This window comes from Fomitiporia mediterranea (assembly GCF_000271605.1).
Source record: "Fomitiporia mediterranea MF3/22 unplaced genomic scaffold FOMMEscaffold_8, whole genome shotgun sequence".
Taxonomy (NCBI): domain Eukaryota; kingdom Fungi; phylum Basidiomycota; class Agaricomycetes; order Hymenochaetales; family Hymenochaetaceae; genus Fomitiporia; species Fomitiporia mediterranea.
Genome location: NW_006760393.1, coordinates 1,102,705 through 1,119,123, shown reverse-complemented (window position 1 = coordinate 1,119,123; position 16,419 = coordinate 1,102,705). Strand labels below are relative to the sequence as shown.

The following is a 16,419-nucleotide window of genomic DNA, read 5'->3' as shown; positions in this document are numbered from 1 at the left end:
CAACATCGCATGGTATAAATTGAGAGGAACTATGTTACTAATCTGTATGCTAAATGTACTTATTACTATATACCTAAGACTGGTATCAAACAAGTGAAATACAACTATCGCTTCATCGGGTATAAATCCATAATCCACTACAACGATCCGTCCAAATTACACCTATCCAAACGTTCAATTGACAAGCATTAAAGTCATAAATGATAAGAAATTAAGAATAAGAAAACCAAACATCTGGACTGGTACTTTTGACGGTAGCTTGACATAACCGGTATCATGCGGACAGACACGTCTCCTCGATCCAGGAGCGGAGTATCTCACCCATCCTGTCAAGACCCTTCTGGGAAGTCCAGCGCGATGCTGTCTGGGGGCGTACCAGCAGTCTGCCATCCCACTGCCACGAAAGTACCATCTTCACTGGGGTCGGGCATCGTACACTAATGGACACCTGTTCAATCAGGAGCCGCTCCTGAGCATTGGATGGGACGGAGGGCGAGAATGCAGTAAGGAGTCCGAGCCGTTCAATATCTCCAATCGAGGACGCCATCAACGCTGGAATCATGTATGCGCTTGGGTCGTACATAGTACTGTACATGTTGCACATCATCTCGCGCTCGAGGAACGCTGGGATGTCGCACTTTCGCATATTTCGCTTGGAATAAGTAAAGTTGCAAAACAATCTGAATATATTAGACGCACGTCACTGGACTTCCATAGATCACGGCAATGTTTGGCCACAATATCCCAGAAGACGTCATCGCTTGTATTGCGCTCGACCTTGTCGGTCTCCTTGTTGTACTTCACGGCCTGACGAATCGTTGTCATGTCTAGCATAAGAGGGAATCCTTCTGAACCGAACGGGACTGAACCCTTTGCACCATCATATCGTGCAAACTCTTTCAATTTGTGTCGCTGAGGGTGTTATTAGCGTTAGCCTCTTAAGATAAGAACGTAAGTAGAAGGCAACAAACCTGATCAACGACATTCCAGAGACTTGGCAGATGCGACGCCTTTTCGTAGGTCTCCAAGACCCGTTTCTGTTTCTCCCCCGTGCGTCCTTCGCCGTAGGTGAGTACCCACTCTACTTCAGCAACTGCCTTCAAGGCCGTAACTGCTTGTGTAACAGTGATGCCATAGCGTCTACACTTTTCGCGGAATTGCGTCGTCTGGTCCTTTGTTAGCCAGACGTCTGTTGCGACAGCGTCGAATGTAGGGGTCTCATCAAGCAAGGGTGTGGGACGAAGGAAGAAGACCTATTTGGCGTATGGGTGCAGAAGGACAAATACATAGTCGCGTAAGTAAAAAGTCTTGCCGAAAGAACCACCTAGGGAAAGACGTACTGGACCAGCGGGCGCAGCAGCGCTTCCTTCGTCTTCCTTCTGTGCTAGCTTCTGCTCGCCTTCATCCGAATTAGGGGGCTGCACGTTCCCGTTCGGCGCATCAGCTTCCGGCGGCTGGGTCGTCTCGGGTGCAGATCCATTCCCAGAAGGCGGTTTTGGGAAAAGCATTGATACGGGCATTCCAGCTACCTGCGCGGCCACGAGTGCGACCGGCGGCGTCAACTTCTTAGTCTCCTCTCCCCATTTGACTGAGAGGCTCGGCTCTTGATCGGGGTGCAGAACGAGATACTCATTGAGATAAGTGAAGAGAAGCTCAGAGAGTTGCAGCGTCCCGCGCACATCTGCCGACCAGTGTGCTGAGTGGATCCTGACGAGAAAGTAGGCTAGTCAGCTTCCCGTCGGGCTCTCACCGCTATCGCAAAGTTCAGCGGTATAATGAAATAAAATTGAATGAAAAGGTACGCGAGATAGGCGGGTTACGAGAGAGTCCAGGTCGCGGGGGAAGGAGGGGCAAAAAGAGTCCGAGATGAGAAAAGCGCACATACATGATTTGCCATTTATCTTTCTCAACATCAGGTGCAACATGAAGCTCGTAGTTGTACTTCCCATCACCAGCACGCCACCATATGTTCTTCATTGCGATGTCTCGCTCGCGCAGCGTCATAGGGTCATCGTGCCATTTAATTGTCTCCTTCACCCATGCATGGACGGACTCGGCGTCATCGGGGACGGCATACTCGAAGTAGAGTGAATTCTCCGGATTACTGGCATCATCCTTCTTTGCGTCTTTAGTCTTCAGCCCAACCACGGGCGCAATAGACCGCAAGCGTGTCCACGCGACCTCAAGAGGTATGCGTAAGGCTGCAGCGGGAACGGGACGTGGGAGTGACAGGACGAAGCCGCCCGTCAAAGCCCCAAAGCCTGGAGTTTTTGATCTGCGGAACAGAGCGGATCCCAGTCAGCAACCAATTACCCAAGTATGCATGCCCTCGATTTTGCCGCTCTGCTCTTGCGAGCGAACAGAAGTCGGGTATATGCACTGGTGTTGATTGAGTGGAACACATACGCCATGACACCGACCAACTGTTCAATGCCGAAGAGTCTACGTGTCCAGACTTTCCCCCCATCCTTAGCCGTAAACTCATAATCCGACTGCATATTTTGAGAGTCCGTGGAAGACCCTGAAGGTCACGGAAGCGTGTGTTGAAGAGGTGGTGAGAGGAGTGCTAATTGTGCAGCACGCACTGCAACTTGGACGATGTTCTTTTATTGAGATACCCGGAGTTCGTCGGTCAGACCATCTTCAGAAAAGTTGGGCATGCGGGAAACTTTTTGGCTATCGGACAAAGGACAGGTCTAGTGGAATCTGATCGAGTACGGCAGATGGGGCAGCCACAGAACCTTCTTTCACTGAACTCATGTTCTGATTAGCAAGATCAGCAAGATAACCTTACGAGAAAAGGGAGCGAGATGTTCCCAGACGATGTGCAGTAGTCGTAGCAACCGAACCTGAACAAATTATTAGGGCTGAAGACCTCCATCAAGTGCTCGAATTGTATTGTAGATTGAAGTCGGTGACGTCGGTTGTCGTGTTGTAGTCGTCGAGAACTTATGTCTGGACTAGTGAGTTGTGGGCTTGAACATGTCTGTCGAGTACTTTGTACCAGAGCAAGCATCCTGAAAGGATTAGCTTCTCGGCAGAAGGATAGATAGACAGGAGAGATATAGTCGTTGTATTTCATGAATAAGTTGATCTAAAGTTCATAAGGCTGGGAATATGGTAGAGCGAGAGTCGGAGGCAGATTCTGAATGCAACTAGACTAGCTTGCAGATTGTTTGTTCCTAATTGGTCACCCCCTTTGAGTAATGACCACCAGCACCAACTTTTGCAAGCGACTTCTTCTTACCTTACTTACCAAGCAGTAGTGAAGCGACCTTGTTCAGAACCTCAAGGCAAAAACTTCTCGTGCTACTGGGATCCGCTCTGAGTTCTTTGCTCGTGGTCTCGTTGCAAACAACGACGACAATGTGGAGCCAAAGTGAGGTGTTTACCTATGGAGCTAAATCGACGTTGCCACCATGTTCAGAACTGGCAAAATTGGACCAGGAACTACTACTTCTCCATGAGCGCTCAATGCGGATTTTCTGTTTGCCGTAGAGGGGTGTTCGTCCGTCGACAGAGCTACTGATGCTACAGCAATATCGAGGATGGGTCCGGATCAGCGGGCACCACGACAGTTTTCTGGTGCTTCCTCGCGAGAATTGAGTATTCTGGAGGGTTTACGATGCCGAGTGAGGAATTGCCTGGTTGGCACGCGTGGGAGGGGGTGTGCTTCCGCCTCGGCCTTTAGGCGACAGGAGCGGAAGTGAAATCGATGCCCTAACCTGGGATAGACCACGCTCGTCCAGTGCTTCTTGTGATGGGAAGTCATCGTGACCCGTCCGGGTTTGGACCTTCACTTCAACCTTGCGCGTCAACACAGCCCGATCCGGCCTTTCAGGGCTCGTCCTCCACGGCTAGAGACAGGCGAACCTTATGTCCGCCTCCTCTGGCCATGCTTTGGCCCACAAACAGCACCTCCAAGCATTAACTTATTTGTCCTTGATATTTATATCTGTCCCTCGATCGTCCTTTATTTCCTTGCCCAAGCACCGCTCATCCTCAACTGTCCTCCTATCTCAAGTGCTGTACACCGAGGCCGCCTCCGACAATCCCCTGCCTCAGCACTTCATCACTATGGCTGACTCCGCAACATCCGCAGTGCCTGCTATTAACTTCAACCTCGTCGTTGGTCCCCTCCTCATAGGTACTGTCGTCAATGCCTTTGTATTCGGGATTTGCTTTTTGCAATTCATCGAGTACTTCTCTGCGGGCTACAAGGATAACTGGAAGCTCGTTGCACTCCTCGTATGGGTCACCCTCATCGACATATACCAGACGGGTTCAACAGTCGCGTTAATGTGGCATTATGTCGTCGATAACTTCAGCAATGTTATTGCGCTGGCTTCCTCACCCTGGACATATGCTTCACTACCGATCTTCAGCACTCTGTAAGTCTCCTTCGATTGTATGCGCTTTGCAATAAGGCCTTATTGGGTCTCCCCAGTGCGGCCGTGCCGATCCAGCATTTCATGGCATGGAGAATTATGCGCTTCTCCAAGTCGATCTGGCTCTTCATTTTCATCTCTGTACTCTCCCTGGGCCAGGGCGCATTAGCTTGCGCATCTGCGACGATGGGCTTGCTCTCTCCGACGATCGCCTCTCATGTGAAGATCATTCCTGTCGCAGATGCATGGCTGGCTACGTCTGTCGCATGCGACGTTAGTATTACGTACGTCCTTTCAAACAAATTGCTCTCATTTGAACATTTAACTGACGGGTGATTGCCGTTGTGATACAGTGTCCTCCTGTTATTCTACCTTAACAAGAGTCGCACGGGCTTCAAGAGTAAGTCTTTGCTTAAGTGACGTTAACCGAAGAACACGGCCGACTAACCTTCGCCCAATCTTCCTCGATTGCCACCTGCAGGGACCGACTCGATCATCTTCCGACTTTCTCGCATTACGGTGGAGGCCGCTTTACCCGTGACTATTCTCTGCGTATGTGCTTCTGTTCTTCGTATCATTTGATATGTCGTACTAAATAAAGATGGGCTCCTTTTTCCGGTAATCACCGGGGATTACAGATCATGGACCTCATTTTCCTGACCAAGCTCCCCAACTACAACCTCCACTTCATGTGTGCCATGCCGGTCGGGCGCCTCTACACGTGAGCTTGTCTTCTTTGTCTAAGCGTCATGATGAGTGAATTTGACGGTGTATTGTCTTTACTCCTATCTTAACTAAATAGTAACACATTACTGACTGTAAGTCGGCTCATTTGAAGTACCGATGGCGTTTTCCGCTTGCTAATCAGATTTGCCTGCTTCCTTCATTAGACCCTGAATGCTCGTGAGAGTCTCCGGAAGACTATGGAGAGCAGTGTACACAACAGCTACCAGCTTGGCGTATGTCTCCCATTATCATCCATCACTTGAATATGAGTGCTAATTTTCTGTGTTCATAGTCACGTAACCTCACAGGTCGAGTGACGGGTGGCGGCCGTACTACGGAAGTTCACATTAATGTCGAACAGGATGTGCGAATGGATCAAATGAAGTCTATCCCAGAATTTACCTCTCACTCTGGCGAGGACTTCTATTCAGTCACACCATCGTCCATCGACGACAAGGCTAACTTTGCATAGCCTGTCATTCCTCCATTCATTTATTTTCATTTTTGTTATTTTTGTCTATGGATCCCAGTGCATTTTTATATCCATACCTTTTATGGCGTCCCCTCATCTTCCACTTGTCCCCCACCCTCCGCATTTACCATTCATCATTCGCCATTCGCCATTCACCAAAATCCTCGGTGGGTTATTACCTATCCGAGTTGTAGAATTAATATTAGGAGAAAAGGACAAAAAAACTGGAATAATTTCTTAGCAGCTGGTAGTCTTGTCTTGTCTTATCTCTTATTACCCCATTTCTTGACCACCCTTCGTGTATGTGCATATATACTTGGATAGCAGGTCTACAGAAGGCGTGAGGGCAGCGAACCTTCTTGCGCTTGTGATACATTGCTTGCTTGTTTTCCTCTTGCTTTCGTTCGTTTTAGAAGTAACTTTCTTTTTTACATGTTGTGCCTACCTGGTTCACATGTTTTCGTTCGCATATGGACGGTGTCTTTCATTTTGATTCATCCCTTCTTTTTCTGATATTCCCATTCATTCCCCTTCGTTTAAACAAACTTTTTTTTTGGTGTGGGTTAGAAGATCAATAGGATCACTTCGAGACGCCCCTCTGTGTAGCCTTTTTTGACTTTTGCTTTCTTCCTGTCTTGATAATGCAAGAAAGATTACAACGCAAAGATCTTCGAGAGTGTGTTTTCGTTGTAGATTGATGGACTGATAGACTGATAGAAGAAAGGAAGTTCGAGAAGTTCGAGGATCGCTGGAAAGATTTGTGCGGATGGTAAGTATATCTCTTCAATTTCTGTGTTGTGATTGGAGCGCTAGAAAAAAGTTTTTGAGGGTTGAGGCTTACTTGGGAGCTTAGAGGACGGCGGCAAGGTGCTGCGCATATTAGTAAAAGATTGAAGTGTAGATTGAATTTTTTGAACGGAGGACTTGTGGTAGCGATACTTCCGAGATTCTGATATTACTGATACAACGATATGCATCGCAATAGATCGCATATGAATGGTAGAAAGGCTGGCTGATACTGGGATATATGATAACATATGATTGTATACACTTGTCTGATAGATTTTATGAGCTCTAGTGCAATCGGGTGTAGATTTTTTGCTGATATAGAATTTATAGTGAACATAGAAGAATCAGACAAAGGAAATCAGCGTATAAGCGCGAACACATGCTGTACATACACACAAACGCCTAAATAACGCGCTAAGTAGTTCTGGACCTTCACTTCATACTTTACTAGCGCTTTGTTTGTGGGGTCGGGTTACGGGTGGGGCTTCCTCCGAGCCTTCGTACATAAGCAAACGGCTTCCCTTCTTCTGTTCTGAAGTTTTTTTCGTTAATCCGTGCTTCTCTGAGAAAGGGAAGAAGTTTGCAAGCTCGCAAGGCTGCAAGCAGACGAGCAGATGAGTAAGCGCCGGTTCGAGTAAATCTACTTCGGTTCCAGTATATCCATTATCTTAATTGACGAAAATGGTTTCCCGGCGTTATGTGTACCTTACGACTGAACTTTATGGATTCAATTTTGATGTGTCGGCTCAATTAACTTGCGGTGTTAGTGTTATTTCTGATATCGGCGAAAGTGTAGTTAGGGCTCTGGGACTGAGTGTACTTCCAAGCGCCGGCACCGGAGGTTAGGAAGAAACGAAAGGAGTCTGCGAAGCGTCCATACAGAGTGTGTCCACATGTTATTTGTGTTTGTATACCGGTATGTATGCTCATGCAAAGTACCGCTTATGCATACATGCTTATGTCTTCGGGTGTGGCGTCTCAGCGTTTTGGCGTATTCTCTGTCCCATCTGTACACACGCCAATAGACATGCATGTATGTGTGTATGCGCGTTATCTATATAGCGATAACGATGAGTGAATGAGGCGTGATAGATTGGTTTTTGAAGAAGTTCCGCAAGCAGCGGATGAGAGATAATATCAGCAATCCTTTTCAGCTTGCTCAATTTGCATTCACGTGGGTGTGCTGTTGTGGATGTGTGGGATGTGGTGGATGCGGGGCACCAGATGGGATCGCCTTGTGGGTCAGATGTCTAGCAGTATGAAATGTGGCTATTGATCTTGAGTCTGCTGGACAGTTTGTAAGAGCCGTAAGTTATTGCAAAGATTCCTCCGGTGGATTGTTTGTTAGGAGGTGGTAGGACGCCTTCTAAACATATTGCAGTCAATTCGTCATTTGGAGTCTATGGTTATGATAGCATGAATTCTGAATGCCGAGCGAGTACGGTATTCGGAATAGCCAAAGGTCATCGGATGTCTTGTCTCTCCTACTCCCTTAGTCCTTCCGTCCCCAACGTCCTGACAATCATTCATGCAGCAGAAAACGTCCGACCCTACCTCACTTGACTTGCCAAGTTCCGTCCACCTCAGACCAATCTACCTACCCCACTCCATCCCCGGCGTTGAGCTATGCATCGAGCCTTTTAGGCAGCGCAGAATCTCCGCAGAACGCCACGCCGCAAGAAACGAAGCAAGGAAATAGAGGCGAACCTAGGATTGGTAAGGACATGTGTATGCACGCGTCTGAACATCCATCCGACCCTTCAATGAAGCGAAATCGCCAACGTCAACCGTCAAGGACGAAACCGAGGCTTCCTTTCCTTGACTTGGGGGGTGGAAGGGATGCGATCGAGGCGGGCAACTGTGTTACTGATTCCAGTCGAGGTACCAATTGATTTGGATTGGAAATAGGCAATAGTATTCCCTAGTATTCCCTAGGCCCACTCGTTTCTCTATGTTGATCAGGTCGACTGTCAGACCAAATGAAAATGAAAACTTTTTTTCTTTGATTTTGATATTTGTTTGGGCTTCGAATGGTTTAGTTTGGATTAGCGTGGGTGATCATGTGTGAAATGCTTTTTGACTTTGCCCGCAACGAATTGGTTTCGTCTCGAGATGTCGATTATCGTACTAGCCGTGTCCAATATTGGTGCAAATTGGTTGAATACAAATGCTGGTGGGAGTGACAGAGTGATTGCCGCAGGGATCGGTGAACGCGTCCACGGTCTTCTGCAAGTCGTCGACCTCGGACTCGACGAGCATTGAATGTAAAGAACCCCACCCAAGACATAAAACGTCACAATTTCATTTCATTCTTCTCGATATGCCTTCACATCATCCGCCGTTTCTTCGCCGTGCGTGTATAATGCGCAAGCACCCATTCTCGATCAGCCTCGTCCTGTTCAATCGTCCCTTGTCGAATTTCATACGCTAATCAAGTAATCCATTAGCCGCGTGGGGCAATTTTGGTTCATTGGTTTGATTGGTTCGTTGGTTGGGCGGACGGATGCAGAAAAACAAAAATAGGAACACGGAAGAAAAGAAAAGCGAAAGATGTCAGTTATGTTTATGCGTGTGTTTTCCGTGAATGGAAGAGAAAAGTTCGGATACGCACGCTTCATCTCGAAGCGGGGGCCCACTTCTGCTAATTGGACTTCTTTGTGTGACGTCTTTACGAAAACGTGGTGTCTGTGTGCATCGTGGAGTCGAGGGCGAATCCAATGGCGTTAAGGGAGGGCGGGAGAACCGTGGATACGAGAATAGAAAGCCGATAATTCAGTCGGTTAGTTAGTCTACCATTCTCATGAAGCGCAAGAAGGGAGGAGCGAAGAAAAACGAGGCCATCGAAGTCATAGAGACGCAATGATTCGCAATGGAAACGAATACAAGAAACACAATCGATACCCATACATACCGGAACGAGATAAAGTCATTCTGATTCGCGAAGGTCATAACACGCTTGCTATCCTCCTTCGGTACGGGAAAGAGATACTTTAGGATATCGCGCACGCGTTCGCCGAGTTGTAAGCTGAAGTTCTCGAAGATGAGGTGCGGGTACTGTTCGGAAACGGTTGAAGAGCTGTAGGATGCAATGTCGTGTCGTAGTTGGACGTTGTGTAGGGAGAGGTAGAGCGTTGGGCCGTGAGGGAAGTGAGATACAATCATTGCGTCTGTTCGGTAAGTAAACATGATCAGCACCGGGACAATGGTGTAACCCAACTAGCAAAGTACGAACCGGGTACACCACGATGCTCGTGCAAGACTATAAGGTCCGTCACCTCATTCGCTCGACACGCCTCCGCAAGCTCACGAACGACATAATTCCCTCGGTTGATACGATGCGAATTCGGGAAGACAAGACGAATCTCCTTGGCAAACTGCAGGAGTTTCGAACTTGGATCGCGTGAAGTCGTGATTACAATCTTCGGGTCGAGTATCCCCGCACGAGCGTATTCACTATCGATGTGGGTCGTTGGGTCTATTCGATCGTTCATTCATGCATTTCAACAACTCGTTCACGAAGACATGATGACGCGAAGACGCACCAGCTTGCGCATCATCAAACACCAAATCCTTCGCCATACCCTTCGCTTCCTTCCTCAACTCCGTAGGCAAAGTCTTCCCGCTCGCAAGTGCATCGCGCAGCTGACGTTTCCTCTCGAACGTCTGTCGTTCCTGCGCCTCGCGGGATTTGGCGTACACATATTCACGACGTTCTCGAGCTTGTCTTCGGAGCTGATTGGTACTTTGTCAGAAAGCCTGGAAGCTTAAACATCAAGGTGGACGGCGTACCATGATTTTGTTTTGTCAGCGCTGGGTATGTTCGGCAAATTCAGCAGTGACGGGAGTGTCCTCAAAGCTGAATCCTGATGCAGAACTGGCGAACCGAATTTTTCAGGTCAAGACAAAAATAGATTAGGTAGAGCGTGAGAATGATCCCAAAGAGGCAGGACGTCGATCACTTCTCCGTATCTTCAACTCAGAATTTTGAAATAACGGTCATCTCAGCTCTCCCCAACTGCATGTCACTCAGGCTTGCTCTCTCACGATGTTCACATTTCCGGACTGGACGGCGAGTCACACTGTTGCGAACTGCAACTCAAATACAGGACGGGTTGAGATTCCAACGTGTCAAGGACGGTAGTGCAGTCATTGCAGTACGACGTGCTTCAACGCTTCGGTCTGCCCCTGCTGCTTCGGACTCAATGCTACCTGACGAATCTGTCTCCTCATCTGCTTTCTCTGGTTCCTCTATTGATTGGACTGTACCATCGGATGCTCAGAGGCGTACCATCTACGCGCTCGCAACACCTCCAGGAAAAGGAGGTGTTGCTGTTATTCGCATCTCAGGTCCCGATGCACTTGCAGTATATGACCGGATCGTTCGTCCTACGTCTACACGGAAACGTAGAAGACATGAAGTTAATGATAACCATAACTTCATAACCACAAAAGGGAAGATGAGAGAAAATGACAGTGTCACAGCGGGGAACAGAGTAGATCCGGAACCGCGTAGGATGATCCGCTGTGCCGTTGTAGATCCTATTAGCGGGGATGAACTAGATGATGGACTGGCAGTCTTTTTCAAAGGTGTGTATTGTTACATACAACGACCATTTCTCTCACTTTTATTTCCATTTAAATGTATTGACTAAACGAGATTTACAGGCCCACATTCATTCACAACTGAAGACATCCTTGAACTACACCTCCACTCAGGACGTGCAGTCATCTCTGCAGTGCTCTCCGCACTTGGTCGCTTATCCTCACCAATACCCAAAGGGCACGCTCGAAACAGCAATCCCGATGAAATGTTACTACTTCGCCCAGCTGAACGGGGCGAGTTCACACGACGTGCTTTCCAAGGCGGTCGACTAGACCTTACGCAAGCAGAGGCGTTGCGTGACCTCATCGAAGCGGATACGGAAGCGCAGAGACGCGTGGCTTTGAGTTCTGCGAGGGTGGGTGAGCACGTTTGAGATAATGTGTCAATGCACGCGAATAGAAAAAACTGACATTAAAGATGTTACATTACATTTATTACATTAGGGTAGCGCACGGGTAAGATTTGAGTCTATGCGAAACGAGATTATCAAAGCTATGGCTATGACGGAGGCACTCATCGATTTCGGGGAAGGCGAGGATCTTGAAGAAGGGGTGTTTGACAATGGTGAGCAAGGTTTGTTTCTTAATTAACGCCTGTGTTGATTTGTAGCAGCTAGGGAAATCGTCAAACGACTCCGACGAACTATCGCACATCACCTCGCGGACAGCCGTCGAGGTGAGATCTTACGCTCTGGCGTACGGCTGGCGATTTTCGGTCCGCCGAACGCAGGGAAGAGCAGTTTGCTGAATCACTTCGGTTCGTCTGGTTTCAATCTTCAAACGAGGCGCCAATCAATTTTTTTCGTCCTCGTAGCTGGGCGGGAAGCAGCAATCGTAACACCTATACCCGGGACGACACGCGACGTAGTCGAACTAACGCTTGACATTGGCGGTTTGCCAGTGGTGATTGCTGATACGGCCGGTCTACGTAAAACGGAAGATATGGTGGAGCGAATAGGCGTTGATCGGGCAAAAGAGAGGTCGGTACCGCGGAATTTGACTTTCTCGCTTTCTCGCTGAAACAAACTGACTGATAATAAGCTAGAGTTGCAAATTCTGACATTGCACTTTGCGTACTGAGCTTGCCGGATATTGTGACTGATAACGCCATACGGCTGCCGGAATATGTTGACGAAATGGTGGCGCCGTCGACGTTTATCCTGCTTAACAAACGGGATTTGTGCTCGGCTTCCGATATCAGCAAAGCGCAGCAAGCGCTAACGACGACGTGTGCGGGAGCGTGGGCGGTAAGCCTGACTTGCGGCGAAGGTGTTGAGAGATTCGTTAGCGAGTTTGGAGAAGCAGTGAATGATAAGTGCGCGCAGTCAACCTATGGGAAATTTGATAACGACTGAGATAAGAGAGAACAGATTTGTGCCAGGAGATGGAGAGGAAGAGCCGCTTGTGGCGAATGCACGACAACGGGCGCATTTGGAAGCAGCACAGGAATACTTGGACGCATTCCTGAGGACTGGTACGTGTATCATTCGTCGATCTATGATTCTCAGTTCTTACGGCTTCCTGACCTGATTCATTGCATTATTGGATGCTTCTTCTGTCTCGCCCTGGGACCTGTAATGATTCTAATGAAAATGCAGAGGATGTTGTGCTGGCTGCAGAAGAGCTGCGATATGCGGCGAACGCTGTCGGGAAGGTGACTGGAGTGATAGGGGTTGAGGATGTGCTGGACGTTGTGTTTCGCGAGTTCTGCATCGGCAAGTAGGCGTGCAAGTATGGGTTATGGCTATAAATGTATGGTGATAGCCTACAACGGGAGAAACATTTCCATGATGACATAATTCATTTCTACGTCATTGACCAAAAGAGGAAGGACTCCACGCGCAGATCGCGCAAACTTAACACGCCAGCCTCCCTTCGACGACAACGAACTAACGCTAGTAGTAGTGCTGGGCAGCCAGCAAGCAACGTCGTCCCCGACAGCGTGCACGAGGATGCCGAAGCCGACGTTGCTGCAGAATCTGTTCAATAAGCCGACGCAGTCGTATGCGGATCTGCAGCCAGCGTCGCAGAAGGCAACGGGTGAGACTGCAAGGCGGAAATATCATAGCGTCAGAAATGACATGCTGGCTGCTGCCGAGGCCTCCCGCAGCCGGAAGTCCATTCCTGTGAGTCTGCCTCTGTAGAGTATTAGTAGTACATCTTCGATTCTCACTCGCCCCTCGCCTCTCTGTGTCTTATCTTATATATATACTCAGTCTGTGAGCAAAGCCAGCAGCTCTTCGGCTGCCGCCGCCGCTCCTCCCTCTCCCAGTCCTAGTCGCACCACCACTGCTGCACCTACAACCCCGCGTCGACCGGAACATCGCAAACAAAAGAGCGACGACAGCGACAGTGACCAGTTCTTTACTCCGAACGGCTCGCCCCGCGAGTCTGCCATCGACCCAGACGGACACATTTCGGTTGCCACTAATATTAGTACCACGCCTACAATGGGTGCAACGCTCGTGGGACAACCTACTTTGCACCCAGCAATGAGTGCAAAGCTCGATGGTGATAACGACACATTTGCGTCTGCCCTTGCGGAACCGAACACAGCTGACAGTAACGACGAGCAGTTACGTCATGCGCACAGACCCATGCCGTCCTCAGCCTCCTCCTCAACCTCTTCCATCTACACGCCCAGCCTGTCCGATGCGAGCTGGCCAACCTCGTTCTCAGGTCCCTCAGATTCCACGCGCACGGACACACCCGCCACGTCCGAAAGTGGCCATTCGCGCAGCACGTCAAGCCGAAGGAATAGTAGAAGCCGCCGAAGGAAAGACGAGCACAGGCAAACTATGTACACCGATGATGATTGGGCAAAGGACGTTCGTTGGCTCGTCGCACCAGCACCCCAGCCCGCCAAACAACAAATCAATCAGCAATCTTCTATTATTCGCTCATCTACACCCACTAGTACTTCTACGAAGAGAAACCGCCCACGCCCTTCGTTCGAACTCGACCCATCTTCAATGCTTCCGACTCTCCCAGGCGCGCCATTACAAATACGCGCGGCGCACCGTCGCGCAGTCTCACAGACGACTTGCTCGCGCCGCAACATGGGTAGGCGCCGCATGAGTGCTGTCTGGGAGGAGGACGAGGGCGACGAGCCTTCGCCGAATGCAGCGCCGAGGCGTGTGCACACGGATCCCTCAATCCTGTCCTCGCTCGGACGTTCTCCGTCACTTACTTCCCAACAACGGCTAGCAGAGCGAGCACGGTCACCAACTACAACGCGCTCTGGCGAATCGGGTTCAATAGCGTCATCAGCTGCCAACTCGGCATACACGAACACTTCCCGGACCGTGGATATTCCATTTCCCTTACCCGCGACGGATGGCGGCACGCCCTCTGGATTCACCTCTCTCGTGCTTCCGCGTGCGGCATACATACCATCTAATAAACGCTATTCTATGCGCTTTGGAAGTAGTAGCCATGTCGACATTACGCGTTCAGGCTTGGCCCAGACGACAATGTCGACTGTTTCAATCACGAAGAACGCCGCCACTTCCGCTCTCAGCGGCTCCCGACCGCGTTTCTTATCGCTCTCTTCTCTTTCTTTGCCGACTCTCGGTTCAGATAGGAAAACAAAATTGCCGACGATGCCTTCGCATCTACTGGGAACACTTCCGCCGCCACTGAGCTTCACTTCCCACACTCCGCCTCCCTCAAAAGTGAATTCACACCAGATACTGGTTCAGGTCTATGCGGTCGCAGTAGACGGCTTAGATGACCGGATTGTCTATGAGAAAGCCGCAAGAAATGATTGTTACGGCTTTGTCCCTGGCAGGGCATTCGTAGGTCGCGCGGTGGAGGTCGGATTCGAAGTGAATAGTGTATCGAAGAGCGACTCGGTGATAGGGTTGCTAGATGTTCGGAAGGTGTGTACCATAAGCTTTCCTTCTCTTCTGGAAATGTCTTATCAATATATTCGATCTGACCCCTTTTCTATTCTTTTTTCTCATGCTGCGCAGTGCGGTGCCCTCGCGGAATTCGTCGTGGTCGAGAAGAGGAGAATAACGCGTTGTCCGCGGCCTTCTGCCTCGCTTACGCTTGAGCAACTAGCGTTGCTTCCTCTGTGCGGTGTCCCTGCTCATCGTGCTGCGCGATCTGCCGGATTTAGCGCGGACGCGGAAGTAGATTCGGCAGGTGGCCGAGCACTCGTGCTACAAGGTCATGACGGAGCTGGTGCGCTTGTGGTTCAAGCGCTGGCTGCTGCTAGAATGCACGTTACCGCACATATTCCTGTACAAGCAGACGCCCCTCGATTAAGGACATCATCTTCCAGCAGTACTACCTCTTCTGAAGAGTCTGATAAGCAAGAGCAAGCTGAGCACTCTAGCACTCGCGAAGCGGAGGAACGCGTCCGTAAATGGGGAGCACGGGGAGTTCGTATTGGTGATGCAATTGAAGTTGTAGAAAACTGTGGTGCTGGGTCGTTCAACCTTGTAGTGGATACTGTCGGTGGACGGCAGATTTGGAACGCATGTCAGCGTGTTCTTGCTGCGTCGGGATTGTTCACAACACTTGTAGGAGACGCCTCTCCTTCGCCCTCTTCGTCACCTTCGTCTTCAGCGCACTTTTCTCCGACCTCCAAGAACCACTCCAATTCGACTCCGACGGCAGTTCCTAGTATCAATGCTCATTTCCGCGCAAATTTGCGTTCTCTACGACGTTCGTTCGGCCCTCGAAAAAACGTCGGGTACGCTCTCATTAGTCCAGTAGCAGATGTGGACAACTGCGGTGAAGACGTGCGCGATTCACTTGTTGAAGCTGTCCAGCGTGCGACAGCGGGTGTTTTCTTACCTTACGTTGGTGAAGGAGAGCCTTCGGAGAAGCAAAAATCAAGTAAAAGGAGGGTGGTACCGTTCGAACGTGCACCAGAGCTCTTTGGTTCTGGGATGTTGAGCGATGGACGGACAGGTGTTGTGAGGATCGTTGACTAGTGTGCTTGCACCCCTAATGCACGATTAAATTTCTTTTATTGCCCCTTTGGTGGACGATATACGATGGTTTTTTACGCATATTATTAGATTATTTACTTCGTGTATTTCATCTATATTTCCTTCCTCCCGCCCCCTCTTTTGTCCGACTTTTTTTTACTTTTACTTTTTCCTGCATGCATAGTTTTTCATGATGATTTGAGGATGGATGGACGTTCCCTACCTCTTTGCATTCCATTTCCCACCTTCCTTTCCCATTCTTCCCCATTGGTGATTTTCTCTACTCAATGCACGAACAGTTACTTAGTTTCCACATGCATTTTATCAACATCACTATCCAGCTATCTTGACAGACGGTCTTTCTTTTCCCTTTCGTCCGCCACATTCCTTGATTACTTAGTTCTTGCTGCTCTATTTTCTTTTCTTGTTGGGCTTTTTCGGCGACGTCCCTTTTTCCCCCCTGTCATGTTTATAATGTGTAGTATAGTGTGAGACACGC

At 49.2% G+C, this 16,419-nt stretch overlaps 5 protein-coding genes across 5 annotated transcripts; 2 read left to right on the top strand and 3 right to left on the bottom strand.

The window, feature by feature from the left end:
- Positions 1–14: 14 nt before the first annotated feature.
- FOMMEDRAFT_141733 (uncharacterized protein) lies at positions 15–2,574 on the bottom strand. The gene is made up of 6 exons (XM_007268199.1): positions 2,407–2,574; positions 1,886–2,275; positions 1,341–1,707; positions 972–1,253; positions 700–912; positions 15–637 (listed from the first exon to the last, which is right to left on the bottom strand). The coding sequence occupies exons 1-6, from the start codon at positions 2,496–2,498 to the stop codon at positions 275–277; spliced, it is 1,707 nt and encodes a 568-aa protein (XP_007268261.1). The 5' UTR covers positions 2,499–2,574; the 3' UTR covers positions 15–274.
- A 787-nt stretch (positions 2,575–3,361) lies between these two features.
- On the bottom strand, positions 3,362–3,907 carry FOMMEDRAFT_141732 (uncharacterized protein). Its single transcript, XM_007268198.1, has one exon. The coding sequence runs from the start codon at positions 3,770–3,772 to the stop codon at positions 3,560–3,562; it is 213 nt and encodes a 70-aa protein (XP_007268260.1). The 5' UTR covers positions 3,773–3,907; the 3' UTR covers positions 3,362–3,559.
- A 170-nt stretch (positions 3,908–4,077) lies between these two features.
- Positions 4,078–5,586, top strand: FOMMEDRAFT_29773 (uncharacterized protein; the record flags this gene model as incomplete). Its single annotated transcript, XM_007268197.1, has 8 exons — positions 4,078–4,391; positions 4,448–4,672; positions 4,742–4,788; positions 4,870–4,940; positions 5,027–5,109; positions 5,191–5,206; positions 5,279–5,347; positions 5,407–5,586. The coding sequence occupies 8 exons, from the start codon at positions 4,078–4,080 to the stop codon at positions 5,584–5,586; spliced, it is 1,005 nt and encodes a 334-aa protein (XP_007268259.1).
- Positions 5,587–8,402: 2,816 nt separating this feature from the next.
- FOMMEDRAFT_141730 (Brix-domain-containing protein) lies at positions 8,403–10,205 on the bottom strand. The gene is made up of 6 exons (XM_007268196.1): positions 10,165–10,205; positions 9,918–10,107; positions 9,608–9,850; positions 9,287–9,542; positions 8,987–9,060; positions 8,403–8,802 (listed from the first exon to the last, which is right to left on the bottom strand). Exons 1-6 carry the CDS (start codon positions 10,165–10,167, stop codon positions 8,702–8,704), a joined length of 867 nt encoding a protein of 288 aa, XP_007268258.1. The 5' UTR covers positions 10,168–10,205; the 3' UTR covers positions 8,403–8,701.
- A 372-nt stretch (positions 10,206–10,577) lies between these two features.
- On the top strand, positions 10,578–16,376 carry FOMMEDRAFT_147656 (uncharacterized protein; the record flags this gene model as incomplete). The annotated part of the gene is made up of 11 exons (XM_007268195.1): positions 10,578–10,962; positions 11,041–11,333; positions 11,422–11,542; positions 11,591–11,734; positions 11,792–11,957; positions 12,023–12,292; positions 12,348–12,451; positions 12,576–12,696; positions 12,803–13,103; positions 13,194–14,858; positions 14,952–16,376. The coding sequence occupies 11 exons, from the start codon at positions 10,578–10,580 to the stop codon at positions 15,921–15,923; spliced, it is 4,542 nt and encodes a 1,513-aa protein (XP_007268257.1). The 3' UTR covers positions 15,924–16,376.
- Between the last annotated feature and the right edge of the window lie 43 nt (positions 16,377–16,419).